General features: G+C 39.9%; 1 protein-coding gene across 7 annotated transcripts in view; it reads left to right on the top strand.

Moving 5' to 3' along the window:
• The first annotated feature begins 919 nt into the window (after positions 1 to 919).
• tardbpa (TAR DNA binding protein a) overlaps positions 920 to 19,312 on the top strand; it is a 31,802-nt gene continuing 13,409 nt past the window's right edge. The window contains exons 1-8 of one of the 7 annotated variants that reach the window (XR_013889676.1): positions 920 to 1,337; positions 4,037 to 4,200; positions 4,688 to 4,828; positions 6,633 to 6,803; positions 8,497 to 8,641; positions 12,632 to 12,727; positions 14,864 to 15,038; positions 15,794 to 15,954. Coding sequence is in view for 5 of the 7 variants with exons in the window: in XM_080215291.1 (XP_080071417.1) it covers positions 1,100 to 1,337; positions 4,037 to 4,200; positions 4,688 to 4,828; positions 6,633 to 6,803; positions 8,497 to 9,027 (1,245 nt within the window). In the remaining 2 variants the exon portion in view is untranslated. Of the gene's footprint in view, positions 1,338 to 4,036; positions 4,201 to 4,687; positions 4,829 to 6,632; positions 6,804 to 8,496; positions 12,355 to 12,631; positions 15,955 to 19,312 lie in introns of those variants that run through there. The other 6 variants (XR_013889675.1, XM_080215295.1, XM_080215294.1 and 3 more) reach the window with 6 other exon arrangements.

Genomic DNA, 19,312 nt, shown 5'->3' with positions numbered 1-19,312 from the left:
TCTGATCTTCAGCAGAACAGGGACCACAGCATTTACACTTTCTCAACGTACGATGGCACAGTGGTTAGCACTGCTAGGCTCTGAAAGCTTGTGGCTAGTGCTAACAAATAAACCTGTTAACCTGGTGTGGTGAGACTTCTTTCTGTGCCTCACAGGGCCAGGGACCCGGGTTCAATTCCCAGCTTGGGCGACTGTGCACTCTCCCCATGTCTGTGTGGGTTTCCTCCCACAGTCCAAAGATGTGCGAGTCAAATGGATTCGCTATGCTAAATTGCTCTTTAGTCAGAGGCACTAGTTCGGGTAAATGCGTAGACTTATGGGGATAGGACCTGGGTGAGATTGTCGTCAGTACAGACTCGATGGGCCAAACAGCCTCCTTCTGCACTGCGGGATTATATAATTCTATAGTCCGTTAGGTATTGGGGGGAGGGATGGCTCTTTCCAGTGTCTCTTTCCCGGTGTTGTGAGACTTCTTACTGTTTAACCCAGTCCAATGCCGCCATCTCTACATTATGTCTTTCTTCAAGAGACAGAGGAATCTATTCAAATCCCCCCGCCCCCCACAACACAGCGCTTCCATCCTAAAGCACAGAGGGGAAACACTACCAAGGGATACCTATGCGTACAGCCCTTGCCTCTAGGCATCAATAATTAGATATAAATATGGAAATAGTTCAAATGGCAACGATGCGGCTCGCAGGAGAAAGTAAATTGAAGTGGTGCAAGGTAAATTTGCCCCTACAGCAAAAGAAATGAAAGAGTCCCCCACAGCAGCATGGCAAGGGAGAAAAGACCAGCGCGTTGACGTTGTATGCAGGAAGATGACGTAAGGCGCAATAGCCGGTGACGTATCGCACAGGACCTGTTGATGTACTGCACAGGACCTTGTGACGACTGCACACAAGGGGTGGAGGGCGCATGTGGAGAGACCGTCGGCGCCATTTTGTGCTACATTTTCTCTCAGTGAGGAAGCCGAGAGGTTGCTGTGTTGCCCTGCTTCGGAAGCACCTCCCCCATCCCGCTCACCGGGTGCAGATCCTACATAATATATTATTTCTCATCTAATTGTGTCCCCCCCAACCAGTTTGTCACCGTGGCGATGGCAGAGTATATCCGTGTGGCGGAGGAAGAGTCGGAGGAGCCGATGGAGATCCCGTCGGAGGACGATGGCACTGTGCTGCTGTCCACGGTGACGGCGCAGTTCCCGGGCGCCTGCGGCCTGCGCTACCGTAACCCGGACAACCAGTGCATGCGAGGCGTGCGCCTGGTGGAGGGCATCCTACACGCCCCAGACAATGGCTGGGGCAACCTGGTCTATGTGGTCAACTACCCTAAAGGTGGGTGCGGCCTGCTGCTCCCCTGGAATGGCCGCCATCTCTCTCTCCGGGGAGGGTAGAGGAGACAACAGGCGCCATTAGCCACCTGCTTCTGAGTTCAGCTTTTCCCGCCCCTCCGGCTTACCATTCATCGTGCTTTGTGTTGATTGTGAAACACACCCATTGATAGTGAAGCTTGGATTTGAAAGTTCCCCCCCACCTCCCTGGAGGTTGAGGGGGAGTAGCGCCCCCCGCAAGGTTTAGGACTCAACATTTGGGGAAAGTATGGGTAAAGCATTTAGTATTTAGGAGCCCTTCTTTGTTGTTTGCTTAAAGCCCGTCGCTTCTCAGTTTTAGAACTTGATTGGGGAAAGTAGGAGCGAAACATTTAGAATCACTACAGTGCAATTAGGTAGTATTTTCCTCAAGTTTAGAACTAAACATTTGGGGAAGTTGGAATAAAGCATCTTTCCAGAAAAGATTTACCAGGATGCTACTGGGACTTGATGGATTGAGTTATAAGGAGAGGCTGGATAGACTGGGACTTCTTTCTCTGGAGCATAGGAGGCTGAGCGGTGATCTTATAGAGATCTATAAAATAATGAGGGCCACAGAGCAGCTAGATAATCAATATCTTTTCCTAATGGTAGCAGAGTCTAAAACTAGAGGGTATCAATGAGGGGAGAAATACAAAAGGGTCCAGTGGGGCAATTTTTTTTCAGAGGGTGGTGAGTGTCTGGAACAAGCTGCCAGAAGTGGTGGTAGAGGTGGGTACAATTTTGTCTTTTAAAAAACATTTAAGTAGTTACATGGGTGCAATCCGTACAGAGGGATATGGCTCAAATGCAAGCAATTGAGATTAGTTTAGGTTTTTTTAAAAAAGTGGCATGGAGAAGTTGGCTGGAAGGGCCTGTTTCCATGCTGTAAACCTTTGACTCTTATTACTTGAGTCCCTTACGCCCCACATTTGGTGTTTTAACATGCAGAAAAAGTACGAGTTAAACAATGCATTTGGCCTTCTCTTTTCCTTTACTCCCCCATTCCCCAAGTTGAGAATTTAACATTTAGGAAAATGAGTAAAGCGTCTAGATCGCCTTTTTAAAAGTTCAAAATCACACTCCTCCAGGTTAGAACTTAACATTTGGGACATGCAGGAGTGAAACATCTAAGCCTCCTTGTTATCCTTTTGCTGAAGTGAAAGCAAAATGATGCAGTGCTGGAAATACTGAGGGGAGAGGGCTCAGCTGAAGAGGGGTAGACTCAACATTAACTCTTGTTTTTCTTTCCACGGGTATCACAAGAAATGCTAAGTTTAATTTCAAATTAACTTTTAATCCCAAAAGAGTAACATGATTGTTGTAAAATAAATTTGTATTTTGTTGCTACACCCAGATAGAACATAGAACACTACAGCACAAACAGGCCATTCAGTTCACAAGTTGTGCCAATCACATTCATACCTACCAGGCCATAGAACTATCTGTAACTCCCAATCCCATTAAATCCCATGTACTCATCCAGAAGTCTTTTAAAAGACCCCAGCGAGTTCACCTCTTCCACCACCAGCGGCAATCGATTCCACTCACTCACCACCCTCTGAGTGAAAAACTTACCTCTAACATCTCCTCTATACTTGCTTCCCAGCACCTTAAACCTGTGTCCTCTCGTAGTGACCATTTCAGCCCTGGGAAATAGCCTCCGAGAATCCACCTTATCTGTTCCCCTCAACATTTTATAAACCTCTATCAAGTTGTCTCTCAACCTTTGTTTCTCCAGGGAGAAGAGACCTAGCTCCCTCAAACTATCTCCCTCAACCTATCTTCATAAAGCATGTCTCCCAATCCAGGTGACATCCTCGCAAATCTCCTCTGCATCCCCTCGTGGTCTTAATTTTATTCGTTCAGGATGAATTACTGGCGAGACCAGCAATTGAGTAGCTTGCATCAGGCCAGTCGGTGTCAACCACATTGGAGCCAACAAGATGGCTTTTACAATAATCCAGTAGTTTAATGGTCTTCATTAGTTTTTAATTCAATTCAGTTTGCTATAACTAAATTTAAATGCCACAAATACCATATTGAATGGAACCTATGCCTCTGTGCCCATAGACCAGACTTCTGGATTACTAGTCCAGTAATGGGATCGTAAGGCTAAAATTCTCCCAATCAGTACGGTTAAATGCTGTCCCTTTGATTAAAATGTAGGTGTAGTATTGAAATGTTTTTGTTATCCAGTGACTGACTCACAGCTACCTGCTCTGTTTTGTTGCTGTTAGCCAAATTTGTAATCTGCCCATTCAAAAAGATCTCTGCTATTTAAGACGCTAAGGAGAAGTATTTGGATTTCTGATGGTCTGTGACTAGTGAAATGTTATTGCAACTTTTTAAAATGAATTGAAAAATATCTTGATCCCTGTAGTTAATGTTTTGGAATATCCAGTGATGGCCTGACAAGTGAAAATATCTGTTAGCTTTTCGTGCACATTAGACCTGCATGCCTATGTCATTGAGCATCTTCGGTGCTGATAATTGCTTCTGAGAATTTATTTTTAAGCATACAGAATAGATCTTTGCACTAACATTCAAAGTAAAGTGAAATATCTAAATTTTCAGTCCAGTATCATGTTGGGGTAAAATTACACAGGTCACTTTGGCTGTCAAGCTGATGCAAAATATAATGAATTAAATGACAACCACAGTGTTTTTTGTCGTTGTATCTAGACAACAAAAGGAAAATGGATGAAACCGATGCAAATTCAGCTGTGAAGGTGAAGAGAGCAGTCCAGAAAACCTCAGACCTTATTGTTCTTGGACTTCCCTGGAAGACTACTGAACAAGACCTAAAAGACTATTTCAGTACTTTTGGAGAAGTGATTATGGTGCAGGTGAGGTTCTATTTTTAGCTAAATTGTATGCTGAAGACACCAAATGTGGCAAACATCAGACAGCCACAACAAAGCGGCTAGAATCTAGTTTTAATTTGGACTGTTGTAATTAGCATTGCGATTGCTGAATTTAACTTTAAAAGGAATCTGATCGGACATTAAATTTTCAGATGTTGGGATGAAATTTCCAAATCAGAGTTGGCAATTTGAGACTAATTCTGACTCCAGATTAATAGGTGGATAAGATTGTTGCTTTTAAGCTTTTTGGATTTTTCATTATGCATAAAACTTGTACAGTGATGTGGTCAACTGTTCAGTGATGCAGTTGAAATTTTGTTCTTGGTAGTTCCACTTTCAACAAATGCTGATCACCCAGGAGTGGAGAATACTGAATTTTGGGTGTTCTTGGACACTTTTTTTAATAGATGACGTTTCACCATTATAGTGACAAGTTTTGAAACTTGTTCTTTCTCATACTTATCGATAGGTGAAGAGAGACACCAAGACTGGGAACTCCAAAGGCTTTGGGTTTGTCAGATTCACAGAATATGAAACACAAGTGAAAGTGATGTCGCAGCGACACATGATTGATGGGCGATGGTGTGACTGCAAGCTACCTAATTCCAAGGTAAGCAGGATAGCTGGTAATTTTCCTTCACCGAAATCACTGAAACATAATTTTTCTGAAAAGCCAACAAAGCAAATAATGTGCAGTTGAAAATTATTTAAAATCTACAGAGCAAATTGGGGAGCTCACATTTGGCAGGTTTCTGCATTTAGGTTTATGTAGGGCACCTTTGATTTTGAAACTCCAGGATGTTGCTTAGTGAGCAAATTCATAATCCAGAATCTCCCCTGGTCTGTAGGTGCTGCTAGAGCCAAAGAGGAGCTAAGCTTTTCATGGGCTTAGTTTACACAAAGTCGTGGCTTTGAAACAATGTTCTGCAGTACAGCCTCTTTCCTGAATTGTTTTTGTGCTAAGGATGTGTGAGTTGCTGGCTGGGCCAGCATTTACATCCATTGCCATCCCTGATATCCATATCCTTGAACTGAAGTCATCTCAGAGGACACTTCAGTCAGCCACACTGCTGTGCATCTGCAGTCACATGTAGGCCAGACCAGGTAAGGTCATTAGTGAGCCTGTTGGGTTTTTATGACTGTTGACAATGGTTTCATGGTCATTATTACACTTGTAATGATAAATGTTTTTACTCAGTTCATGTTCTACCTGCCACAGTGGCATTTGAACTCTGTGTCCCCAGAGCAATTACCTTGGGTCTCTGGATTGCTAATCAAGTAATTGTTATCACTGGGCCACTGCCTGCCCTTCATAGCCTTATTTGTCGAGCACTTTAAGCACTTCATAGCAGTATTAACAAGCAAAATGAGCTAATTAAGGTTTTGGTGTAGATTGCCAAGCTTGGTGGGATGTAGGTTTTAGGAGCACCATAAAAGAGGGGAGAGAATTCTAGCATTTAAGCAGCTGATAGCACACAACGAGTGAGAGCAGTTTAAAGAGGAGGAAGTGTAAGTGACAAGAGTACAGAGATTTCAAAGGGTTATTGAATTGGAGGAGGTAATGGGGATGGAGGTTGGATGAGGCCATGGAGGGATTCAAAAATAAGGACACAGCATTTAAAATTGTTGAACCTGGTGGAAAAATAGTGAGCAAGGGTGAGTTAGGAACATTAGCAATTAGGTGAACTGGTGTTTATGTAGGGTGGAAATAGGAGGGTGTTAAACATTTGGAATCCAGGGGGAGCAGGTAATGATTTTCACTAACTCATGACTAGAGGCAGAGTCAGGCAGTGTAAAGAAATAGATTGTTAATGTGATGGAGCACATTTGTGGTTGGAAAATCATAACAGTGAAAGATGATTACAGGGGTTTTTAATGGCCTGGTTCAATCTCAGCTACCAGAGTGCAAAATGGTGTACAGCAGTGAAAGGTTCTGGTGTATCCTAGAGGCTAGAGTTTTTCTATATTTAAAATGTTCTTCAAATTGTAAACACTTAAGAAATTAGATGGCTGCAGACCAGTCATATACATTTTGAAATTGAATAAATACCTGTCTTAATGCCCATCAGATTTTAATTAGTAATTTTAAGTAGCAATGGGGTGATGGTGGTTAGCACTGCTGCCTCAGAGTTCAATCCCCAACTTGGGTCACTGTGTGGAGTTTGCACATTGTCCCCTGTCTGGGTGGATTCCCTCCCACAATCTGAAGATGTGCAGATTAGGTGTATTGGCCATGCTAAATTCTCTCTTGTACCCGCACAGGTGCCAGAGTGTGGCACCTAGGGGATTTTCACAGTAATTTCATTAGTGTGCATGTAAGCCTACTTGTGACTAATGTACTACCTCCACCAAGAAGGAACGTTTTAATCTGTAGAAATTATTTTTCTAACTGGTTGTGGATTTTCTTTTTGTAGCAAAATGCCGATGAGCCATTGAGAAGCAGGAAAGTGTTCGTGGGTCGCTGCACTGAGGACATGAGTGCTGATGAACTTCGTCAGTTCTTTTCCCAGTTTGGAGATGTGACTGATGTATTTATCCCCAAACCTTTCCGTGCTTTTGCGTTTGTCACATTTGCTGATGACCAGGTATGTTTCTTTTATAAAAACAAAGTTATAAGATTTACCATTAATTTGTTTCCCACAGTGAGTAAATTATCAATAATATTGCCTATGGTTGGTTCATTCATGTTTTCATATGTGCAAGATGACAGTGGATTCAGGAAATGATCAGAAACGTGCTCATCCAACAACTTGGTCCAAACCTGTAATTTGTGAACATTGACAAAACAAAGTTCGGTGTGACCTGTATACAGCTTAATAAATTGGAAGTGACAATTCCAATCAAGCACTCTAGTAGATGTAAGGTTTTCCCTGTCGCCCATTTACAGTTGTATTCATAGACAAACTCATAAAATAAAGTGATAGACAGCATGTAGATAATTTTGTCTACCACACCTAAAACATTAGCAACATAAATGGGCGCCAGCAGAGGCAATAGATGTTGGGCAGCATTCCTCCTAAGTTACACAGTTGTACCGCAATCCAAAAGTCCTTAACCAGCTGTGCACAAATCAACCCCCCCCCCCCCCCCCCCCCCCCCCTTAAATTACTCCACCTTTTGGGGCTGCATTTTATAAAGTTAAAAAAAATTGACTGCATGCTCTTAACGAAAACTGAAGGAATGTTGGGGCTATAACTTTGATCAGTCTGTCTGGTTTTCACCAGAAGCTGTTAATATTCCCATGAACTCTGCTTTGTGAACATATACAATGTGGAAAGGATTGGAGGTTGCTCAAAAATTGTCCCCTTTGAGATAGTGTGCATGCATGGCTTCAGAAATAACTACTCCTTGGTCAAATGAATGGGTTGTGCACAATTTAAAACACATAGTTGGGCATTTAGTCTTCCTCTGTTTCATACACAAAAAGCAGTGGTCCCATACTGGACTTTGTTTTTGCATCATGTGTACTGCTTATACTGTATTGGTGCATAGCTTGTAGATTTGAACAAGCAATAAGGATCTGGTTAAATATGTTCTGAGTGATCGTCAGGTATCTAGATCTAAATAAAATTGTCTAAACGTATGAGATTTCTGGTGTGGTAGGAACCTATCTAACCTTTCCTACCAATTTTCTTTCTCTTTTGCTCTTCCAAAAGCATTGACATCTTGTTGGAGCATATTTAACAATTATTTGGGTGTTTTCGAGAACCATTTCCATATGTGAGCTTAAGAGTATGTTGGCAGAGTATTTAAGTGACGTGCATAGCTGATTCTGCCTGTCTGCTCGTCACTGTCTGATTAAAATCACGAATAAAATGCTGAAGAGGGCTCGGGATGACTTTGTTACACCTGAAGCTGTTCCTTGTCCATCTTTTGACTCCACCTTGGTCAAAGATGGCAAGCTGGTGTCAAGTACTGGGTAATCAATTTTACCATACAAACCATCTGTGGCAACTATCAATGTCAATGAAATAATACAATGGTGTATGAAATCTTCAAGAATCTGACTTGCTCATTCAGATCTTAGAAATTTGTTGTCCTTAGTTTGCGGTTAGGGGAACAATAATGGCAGCAGCACAATAGATTGGCTATTGTCCTTTGGTGTACCAGTACAATATGATAACAAGTAACTTGCCTTCCTGATTCCAACGTGTCTTTTAATTGGGTCTAATTCCTTGACATAGCTTTATGGGTGCTACAGTCAAGAACTCAATATATTTGTATGGTATTTATTTAGTTACGTCTTGCTCACATTTTATAATTTGCTTTCTTTCACAGGTTGCCCAATCTCTGTGTGGTGAAGATCTGATCATTAAGGGGGTCAGCGTGCACATTTCCAATGCAGAACCTAAGCATTTGAATGCTAGGCAACAGCTAGATAGAGGACGATACAGTGTCAACACGGGAGGCTTTGGCAATCAGGGTGGGTTTGGAAACAACAGAGGTGGTGGAGGAGGATTAGGTGGCAGTCCAAATAGTAATATGAGTGGAGGTGGAATGAATTTTGGGGCTTTTAGCATCAACCCAGCAATGATGGCTGCGGCCCAAGCAGCCCTACAGAGCAGTTGGGGAATGATGGGGATGCTAGCCAGTCAACAGAACCAAACTGGTGGAGCAGGGGCAAATCCACAACAAAATCAGGGAAATGTACCAAGGGAACAGAATCAGCCATTTGGAACCAATAACAATTCATACAGCTCAAATTCTGGCGCTTTAGGGTGGGGATCAGCATCCAATTCTGGTGGTCCTGGGTTTGGCTCTGGTTTTGGATCTAGTATGGAGTCCAAATCGTCAGGGTGGGGAATGTAAAACAGGTCTCGGGTCTTTAACAAATGTCCAGAAGGAGTTTAGAGTTATAATAATGGTAAGTAAAATAGTTTTTCCACACTTTTTTTTGCTGCATAATTGAAAACAATTTTTTTAAGTGGTTGTTTTGTGATGTCACTCAAGACACTGACAGGTGAATTTTGAAAGTTGCTGTACTGAGTGGAATTTGCATTTCAATAGTGCTTTTCTGGACTCACTGCAGTATCTTGTCATGAGTTTAAATCTTTAATATGCTTTATAATCTACGGGCACACAATGTTACTCATCCCCAATGTCCAAGTTGTGTTAACGATTTGTTAGTAAAAAATAAGCCACATGGCTGAAGTCGTGTTAAAGAATATGGGTAACTTCAGCTTTTTCATTCTTGCTGCAGGCTATGAAGCTATGGTTTCAATTATAAATTGCTACAATGTTGATGAGTCAGGTTCAACTTAACTCCAAATGCTGTACGTTCAAAGTGCACTGGAATGTTTCTACTTTTTTCCGTTATAGAAATGCATATTTTTATTTTCACTGAGGCTATCTTTTCTGTACTCTTTTCTATCCAAGTCAAGTTTCTGGAAGACAATATCTTGTGTTCTGACCAGGTATATTTTGTATTTGAAATCACATCTGCCACTATGTAGTGAAAATATTTTGTTATTCAAAAAATGCCATTGAGGTCCGATATTTTTTAAGTATTTCAACCAAACAACCTCACTGATCCCTTTTAAATTCCATACCATTAATGACTATGATCACCTCACCGAGTTTAATTGCTGCAAAATCAGTTCAATGTTGTCTGTCCTTCTGACAGATGGTGGACTAGTATTTGGGCTCTAGCACGGTATGAAGGTGGTACTTTACCATTCAAGTTTAAAGTTGTTCTTCCAAACCAGCCATTTTCACCATATGGTGCAGGGAAGGAGAAAGATGGTATAAAGGCATTCTGCAGAGTAACCTGTTAGTGATCAGTGTTGTGTGACCCACTTGTGAGAATTTGCATCTATCTACTGCCCTTGTATTTTATAATTGAGGTATGTATGCATTGGAGGGCTTCGATTTGTCTTGACCATGTACGCTTTTGAATGAAGCCTGCATCCATGATCAACGTATCATTTGTATCCATTTACTGTTTTTCTGGCACAGTAAAGGAGATAGAGAAATTTGCCCTTTTCATACTGATATTTAATATAGCTTAGAATAGAACGGTTTACTCAGCAAAAAGCTTTCAAATATTTGTCAATAATTGTACCTTGTTTTCAGAATCCACTGATTTACCTTCCAGCTTGGAGAACCTGGTTATTGTCTTCCATGATTTTCCTGTGTTATTTCTTGGTTTGCTATCATGAAAATGGCACTGGCAGTGTACTAACATCTTATTCTATATTCTAGAGACTGTTACTTGGCTTAAAACTAATACCTTTGTCGTCTGGCTTCGTTGGTATCATACCACCTAAATTGAGTGCTAAGATTATTTTAGAAAAGCATAATTTTCATAGTAACATAAATGATCCATTGTTAAAGGCAAGTATAGTACTTCCTGATTTTAAAATTTTTATTTACAATATTTAGAATTGAGGTGAACAAATTTCATCTGCAATACATAGTTGCACACTTTTCTAAAACCTTGAATGGATTGTGCAGGCCAACACAGGATTGTACAATAGCTACTGTCAAATCTGCATAACATTCTTCCAAATGTTTCTTGGCTGCCTTGTGTATTTGCAAGTAGTATTGGAAAATTCTACATTGCATGTTGAGCTGCTTATGCTATATAAAAGCAGCATGAAAAACCTGAAAGTACCCAAGTTGAAGATACTTTTAATTATTCACTAGTGTTAACTTAGTGAGCTGCTGGCATTCCAGGTTACATCAACCATTGCACAGTATGTTGTTGGTTAGTCTTATTTGCGCCGAGCAATGAATATCCATGTGCACTAGGTTATACTGTTCCATCCACGTTCTGTCCATTTTTATTAATGATGACCCTTGTCAGGTGAATACCACAGTGTCCATGGTATCACAGCACAGTTGGATGCAACTTGACAATGAATGGTGAGAGCTCTTGTACAAGAACTCTATAAATGTAGTTTGCAAAATCCTTGGGGCGGCTGGAACATATTTAATAGTGTATTATGTAGATTTTTCAAGAATTTGAAATGTCTTTTTAAGGAAGTGGTCTGGATCTCCAAGCATGAACACCTACATGCTGTATAGAAAATGCTATTTCTAAACCACCACACTGCATTGCTTCAAGCTACATGGAGTTGCAGGTTCTATTCGAAGGGACCACGGTGGGTGTTCCATTTTTGTCCTCTACTGTTCTTTTCACGGATTCGTTTATCAGCGCTGTGAAACGAGATGATGTGGCACAGAGCTGTGATGACTTGATTTGAAGCCTGGTGTGGGATTGATGCTATGGTGTTGCCAACGAATGAGAGGGCTAGTATGAGCGAGGAAGGAGAGAGCGCGTGCAGAGACTTGGTGGTGCAGATGCATTTTTAAACATGGCAAGATGTGACTCTCAATCCCTTGGCATGGTGAGAGAATGCAGAGGCAAAGTGGGATACAGTACGAATGGTGTTTTTTTTTCTTGCATTCACAAGGGACGGCCGTGACTGATGAGGAAAAAAGACTCTAGAGTGGTGATATTTGCTTGCAATATGAGTAATTGGAAAACGTTGGATGTGTTCAGTGAAATATCTTTAGGGGTTGAAACCAAAGAACATTTGGGCTCCACAAGTTATAAAATTGAGTTAAACTTATTTGGTTTTAAGTTACTAAAGTTAAGAATCAGATTATTTGCAAACTCTGATTTAATAAAATTCTAATTCTGAAAATTATTTAACTTAAGTATAAAGTGTCCATAAAGAATTGATAACTTTATAAATCAACCTGCAATTTATAATTTTATCGAGTCTGAGTCCTTGAAACTGGCTACAATTTGGACCATCTTTATTTTTAATTTTAGTTTCAACCCCTGAATATTTTTTGTATCTTCCTTCCCTTCCCTTCCTGTTACTGTGTGTGCCGAATGGTTGGTGATGTATTTTTGTATTACTGATATGTAAGTGTGGATAAGTGATATGATGTGGAGTTATGAAGGAACAATATTTTGTGGAGTGTATTGTGGCATTGCTGCCTGTCAGAGATGACTTGGGTGAGCTCAGTGTTCATCTCGAACAAGAGTGTACGTTTGTCTGTTTTCTGCGAGTTTATTGCGAATGCAGGGCTTAATAAATGATTGCTTGAGTTCAGTATGTTTTGAAGCCCTTTTTTTAAAATGTGATTGTAGGGAATTCTTAATAAAATCCTGACTTGACTAAACTTTCTTGTCTCTGCATCCTGACGTGAAATGGGCAAAGCTGCAAAACAAGCTTGGATCAGAATTTACTTTTTTTAATCAAAAGATGTGGTCTACCAAAATTAGAAATCTGTGCCATGTGTGCAGACTTCTCAATTGTGATGTAGGATCATCATGCAGAATGTTAACCGTCTCTCTCAAATACCAAGATCTTTGTATTTCAGCAATTTTAAGCAAAAAATTCCACTTGTAGGCACTGAAATTAAATGGGGCACTCCATTTTTCTCCCCTCTTCTCAAGGTATACTGTATTCATGCTGGGATATAGTTTCCATGGGTTCTGACAGCCCTCTGGTATCTCACCCAAGTGAGCATCCTGTTCTCATGTGCCTGGATGGTGAGTGGCTAGATTATTTGACTGTTCTGTGGGTAAGAGAGATGGGGCAAAGGGATTCTGTTTGCGTCGCAGCTAAGTGTTGGTCCTTCCATTGCTTAAAGGATAATCAGTATGAAATCCCAAGTTAACTAACTTGCAGACTGAGGATTGGGACTGGGACTTGCGTTAATCTGCTTGTAAGTAATGTATTTGATCAGAAGTTGTCAGCCATAATTTTATTCTGACAACTTTACTATTAATTTAGTTATGTCTCTTGCTGGTTCCCATTGTGGGAAATCTGCTTATTATTTAGCAAAATCTCCAAGTCCTTCCTGAAGGTCTTAATTTGAATGAAAGGCTGGACAGGAATAAGTAGTGCTATTTCGCTGTTGCTAATTTTGATGCTTTAAGAAGTTTCTGTTCCTGATTGACATCCTGTGCATTTCTGCATGCTTAGCAACATACCATTTTACAGGCGTAACCTGCTGATACTCACTGTCAATAGTTTTGAAAATGTGGCCATCTGATTAAAATGGAAATCTGTCAGTACCTGAGACAGCCAGCAAAGTGCCTAGAGGAGAAGCAATTGGCAAAACTAATTGAAGGCCACCCCATCAATTTAAAGTTACAGCCATTGTTCTTTTTGCATTCCTGGGTCTAAAATGGTCACACCAGGAAGAAAGGTTTGGTTTTAATGGTTACATGAACTAGTCTAATTTTAATCAGGGCTGCTACCAGCTGCACTATTTCAGAATAAATTGTGTGTCAGCTCAGATTGACACAAATGCTGAAGAAAATGTAAATGTTCGTGGCAGGTTTGGAATTTATAATGAGGTAACCTGTTGAGCGCACTCCTTGTCTTGGAAAAACGAGAATCAATAGGCAAGTACAACTCATAACTACCCAAGTTGCTGATCCCTCTACAAATATCAACATTTAATTTCAAAGTTGGAATGGTGAAAACAAAATACACTTGCAACATTGTCCAATTACACTTGAAGCTTATCTTAGTTTGATAACATCTTGAAGGATTAGTAACAACTTAAAATAGGTGCCAAAATTCACTCAATTCGTAAAATAAAACGAGTGTTAATATAACATCTTTATAACATTTTGGAAGCGTTGTATTTACCCTTCGTTTTCATTAATCTTCATCAAATAAACTGAAATTCCAAAACACAGGAAACCCCCAATAAATTGGATGAGATGTCTTCTGCTGGATGTGAATGAGGCACACCCTGAACAGCAGTGGTGGCCTAGTCAAATCATTCCTTGATCAATGCCATTGAAATACATTTAACTGATTGTATGTCCATGTACATGGTGAGGCCCTTTTAAATGGTTGAATGTATTTAGAAGCTATATATCATTTGCAAATTTTGGGATATAGCAAGTACATGAAAGGTACTTGTATTTAAGTTATTAACTTGGAGAATATTGATGAAACGATTCTTAACTATACAGCCTGTGCTTGTCTTAGTGATTCTTGGCGTATGTAGTTATAAATGTGAATCTTCCATGGCCATTATTTTACAATTATATGTCCCAAATTTTATCGCCCTTCACCTAGTGGTGCATTACGGTTCTGTCAGAATAAGCGGCAATTTGAATTACCTGCTGTGGGGAAAGGCACCATGGCAAGGCTGTGAGGCCCTGGCCCATGTTGCTATTGGTGAATTTAAATATGGTTGTGTCTCCAGTTTCTGCTCTCAGAATAGTTTTGTATGGCATACTGAGATACAACATCTGATCTATCACTTTAAAAGGTCCAAATGCCAATGAGAAAGCTAGAAGTGATCTGTATAAGAATTATATTTATAATTGCTGAAGTTTGGGTAAAGAGGATGTTTGTTTGGTATATGCTTGTATATTTTCTTCAATGTAATTGATCACATTTATAAACATTCCATTTTAAAGCTTATCTGGCCCCCAGCCCCGAATCACTTGTAAAAGTCATTTAAAACCACACCCCCACTAGCATGAAGTTATAGTACAGACTTTGTAGTGAGATTTCCAACAGTCTTATGCATTTGTTTATGAAGTAAGTTTTTTGTTAATCCTCAGCCAGGTACCATTATTGATGTCCTAAAATAATCTTTGTTTAATTTTATTAAAGCAATAATATTGTAATAATGTAAATACATCCCGTTGGACTAGCTTCTATTTCAGACAAGCACTGGGATCCTTATACCACACTTGAGATGTGGGCATCAATTGCCTATCTAGTTGTCCTTGAAGGTGGTGGTGAACTGCTTTCTTGAACTGCTACAGATACCCACCAAGCTGCTGAGGAGGGAGTTTCAGAATTTTGACCCAGCAACAGCCAAGGATGGTGAGTGACTTGGAGGGGAATTTCCAGATGGTGGTGGTCTTGTGTATCTGGCCACCCTTCTCTTTTTAGATGATGGGCATGGGATTGGATGATGCTCCCTAAGGAGGCTTGGTGAGTTCTTGTATGCACCTTGTCGATGGTACACACTGTTCCTGGTAATGGAAGGGAATGTTTGTAAAAGGGGTTTCAGTCAAGTAGGTTGCATTGTTCTTGTTAGTTTTGAGCTTGAGTTAGAACTACGCATTCAAGCACGTGGAAAGTATTCCATCACGTTCTTCAGTTGTTCCTTGTATATAGTGGACAGGGTTTGGGGGGTCAGGAGGTGAGTTAACCCAGGAATCTTAGCTTCTGATCTGCTCTTGCAACCATGGTTTTGATATGACTAGTCCAGTTCAGTTTCTGGTCAATGGTAACCCACAGGATATTGATAATGAAGGATTCAGCGATGGTAATGCCTTTGAATGTCAAGGGGCCAATATTACTGCACCATTCATATTTGCATCTACTATGTGCAGCAGTTGGAATCCAGTTATTCTGAAGAGATACTCTGCCGTTGAAACTGTCCTGTATATATTAACATACCAAGGAAATACTTGTTCCTGCTGTAAATCTTCAAGATGTGTGAAAGTGATCCATGCACTTGCTTTCTACATCTTTCAAAGGAACATAACAGTAAATGTTGTTTTACATGGATCTGTTTGTTTGCCTCCTTTTTCAAATTGATAACTTGCTATCTACTGTAATGTTTCCTTTAGGGCGAAGAGGATAGTGGGCTACACGACTTTTCATCGACTGCTGTCTATGCAGCTTTGTGATTGTCCAGTTGTGGTCTCCCCGCCCTGGCCCAGTGATATTTGAAAATCTAACAGAAGTGCTGTCTTTCAATCTATGGCCAAGGACCTACCAAACTTGCTAAGTGAGCATTGGCAGTTTCTAGTAGTGCTTCAAAAATTTCCCCTTGAGGCAAACCTGTATACCTGTCTCATTATACCCCAAAAGGGCAAAAGAAATTAGCCTGAATATAAATACATGAAGTAAAATTTGATATTTTAATGGTTCCATATATCTGAATTGCTGTTTGATGAAACAGCTGCATAGTGAATAATGTCATAACAAACCTTTTGAACAATTGTGCTGCCTGAAGACAACTTGTAGGTCAAACCTGTTGCAGGTATTTGAGGTAAGATTCTTTAGGCTTATCCTCTCTGCTCCAGGTAAACCAAGATATCCTTCTGTCTCTATCAGTCTAAAAGCTTGCATGCAATGTGCTTCTTTTTAGCTTGATGAAAATTAGTTCTGTGGTATCATAATTACAATCCCTGTCATTCTCTCCACATTATCCTTTTGATGGTAGTGTCAAAATAGACATTGTATTGCGAATGTTGCATCACAAATGATTTATCATCTGGTCCTATTGGTAGAAGTTTTGTGAAAAGAATACATTTTCCAACCTTGTCAATAGTCAATAACAAAATTCCACAGAACTAAATCAGTGCTAGCCTTCCCACAACCAGATCTTGCATTTTTCATCACCTACCATTAAGCCATTGTTTCATCCAGTGGATTATTTTTGAGCTTTGGTGTTCTTTATAGGTCTTGAACTCTAGAGGTTCTTCAAAGTATAATACATAATGAGGACTATTGAGTTGCCGTGAATCATTAAATTTGTGAAAATGCTGCTGCTCATTCTAACGTGACTTGCATTTTTATGGGCGAAACATTATTCATTCTAGTTGCCAGGTCAGTTATATGACTGGTTTATTTGACTTAAGTTATTTAGTGTAGTGTAGGCCAGTCAAGTGGATTAGTGTACAAATTATTTTGGAATTTTATTCTGAATATTGTAGTGCATTGACTAAAAAATCAAGTAAAATCACTATTGGAAGGTTCCCTAACTTGTAGTTCTAGTCGAAGTTAATATTTCCCAGTGAAGGAAGATATTTGGACCTCATCTGATTTGTTCTGTGCAGTCAGTTCATATACTTTTAAGATGTCTTAAATGAGTTTCCCAATGAGTTAGAAAAAGGCATCATGTCCCCTTTCTATTGAGTAAATAGGATAAAAAGCCATAGCATTCGCAGCATTACTGTTTCTCAGATTGAAAGCTGATAACTTATCCTTCCCCCAAATCATTTCTTGCATCTTATATCTAGAGGCAACAAAACTCCTATAGAATGAACATTTTTAAATTTGGCATTGTAGTATTGTTAGTTCCACATCTCAGAATTGCAATTCCCAAATGGCATATGGTAGAGAAAACTGAAATATGTTAGATGTGGGTGCTAACGGGTGAGGCAAACCTATGCGCTGTGTATTTCTTTGGTAACATGCATTCTCCTTTATCATGTCTTCACTTCCCATTTGCTCACTCAATTGAGTTTTTTTTGTTCTCGTTCCATTATTCCTCTCTTTATCCTCCCGCTGCATGATGCTTGTGCATAATTTGCTCTGATTCCGTTCCTTTTTTGAGACCTGGACAATCAGCCTCTCCCTGCGTCTTTTCTACTTTTGACATTACCTGATGTACTATGAATAGATCCAAAATTGACATGTCCTTTTGCGTGTTGTTTTGAAGGTATATTAAAGTCACCTATTTCACCTCTGTATTTTGTATTTCATAATGATTTAAATAGTGACCAACCCTGGAAAATCCAGTTCTTGCCAGTACATGAAAATAGCATACACTATTGTCTATAATTCTAAAATTTATTAGAACATCATGTTGTAGAAGACAGTTCAGTTCCTATGCAAAAGATTTTCTGCCCTTTATGATAAAAGTTCTCACCCCAAACTGGGGGGGTATGTTTCATGCTCTTCGGTTGCCCCAAATCTTATTCAAAGGGGCCCATCAAGTTTACACCTATTTTTCTTTTGAACTACATACAGCTGAGACAATGAGTGACCCCAGAAAGAATAAATGTTTGACTTTCCCTCTTTCTATGTTTGAGTTTGTCTAGCTATCTGTTAACAAGTTCATGTTTTTTTTTGTTCCCCATCAAAGGCTTTGGGTCAGCCATGTCCATGCCGGCTCTGCAAGAGCAACTTGGCCAGTCCCACTCCCCTGCTTTTCTCTCAAGCCCTACAAGCTTCTGTTTGTTCTTCTCTTTTCTCAAGCCCTGCAAACTTCTCTTTCTTCTTCACTACATCCTCAGGCAGTGAGTTCCAGACCTGAACAACTGTTTTTAATAAAATACCACCTTTACTTCTCTCTCCAGTCATCTTAAACTAATATCCTGATAATGGAAGTGGTGCTTTCTATCTATTGTCTGGGTCCCTTGTGATTTTGGACATTTCGGTCAAATCTCTCAACCTGTAAGGTTAAATGCACATGAGTTTTATTTGCCGAGTAATATAGATAAAGTTTGAGAGTTAATTGTCCTCTCTCGATATTTATGGATGGAGGTTTTGAAAGCCATCTTGTTCCTGGCATGCAATATTTACCCTATCTTTGTTCTCTTATGCCCTAATCTTTGTCCAGCTTCCAGCAAGATCTCTTGAAACCATATAATCCAAAAGATAATTTGCAGACTGTTTCTTTGCTCAAAGATGCTGCTATTTGACTCTGGAACTGCAATTTCAATCCCTAAATGTGCTTTTCAATTTGCATCTAGACTTTCTGATCTGTGTTACTGATGCAGTTGATGTTTTGCATACACAATGAGAAGCTGATAAAACAACAATGTCGAGTGTTGCTGGTGAAAGTACAAAGTGCAATGCAAATGTTTTCACAGCTTTGCTTTAACTAGGAAAGCAAGTCCATTTGATCTTTACAAAAGGATGCGTGCTAGTCAACTTTTAACAATTTCTTTACAGTGCATTTCTTTCCCATGCATCCCATTGGAAAAGTATGTGACATGAAGCATTGAGACCTATTCAAGGTGGACTTGTTGCACTTCACCAGAGCTGAAATTAATGTATTTGTCAGTTAATTGGTCCTGGAGGAGGGAGTGTTGAGTGGGTACCGATGTGAAACTTTACACAGAAGAAACACGAGAGGACTGGGAGAAACAGTGGAGTATTGGATAATATTTGCTAATCAACTTGATCATGTTAAGAATTATACTGAAAACCAATTTAAGATTAAATAGAGTTCATAATATCTCATTTGCACAAGCTGGAAGCCACATTCACTCATGTTTATGTTTGTAGACAGAAGGAACATGTCCACATTTGCTTCCTTTCTCAGCTAAGAAAAAGTTGAGACAACAGCAATTCCCCAGGGAACTGACCAGTTGAGTTTGAATTTGACAAGGTTGAGTAGTTAATGTTAATAT

The sequence above is a fragment of the Carcharhinus amblyrhynchos genome, chromosome 30, assembly GCF_965287045.1.
Source record: "Carcharhinus amblyrhynchos chromosome 30, sCarAmb.v2.hapA, whole genome shotgun sequence".
NCBI lineage: Eukaryota > Metazoa > Chordata > Chondrichthyes > Carcharhiniformes > Carcharhinidae > Carcharhinus > Carcharhinus amblyrhynchos.
This window is presented reverse-complemented; position numbering and strand designations above follow the sequence as displayed.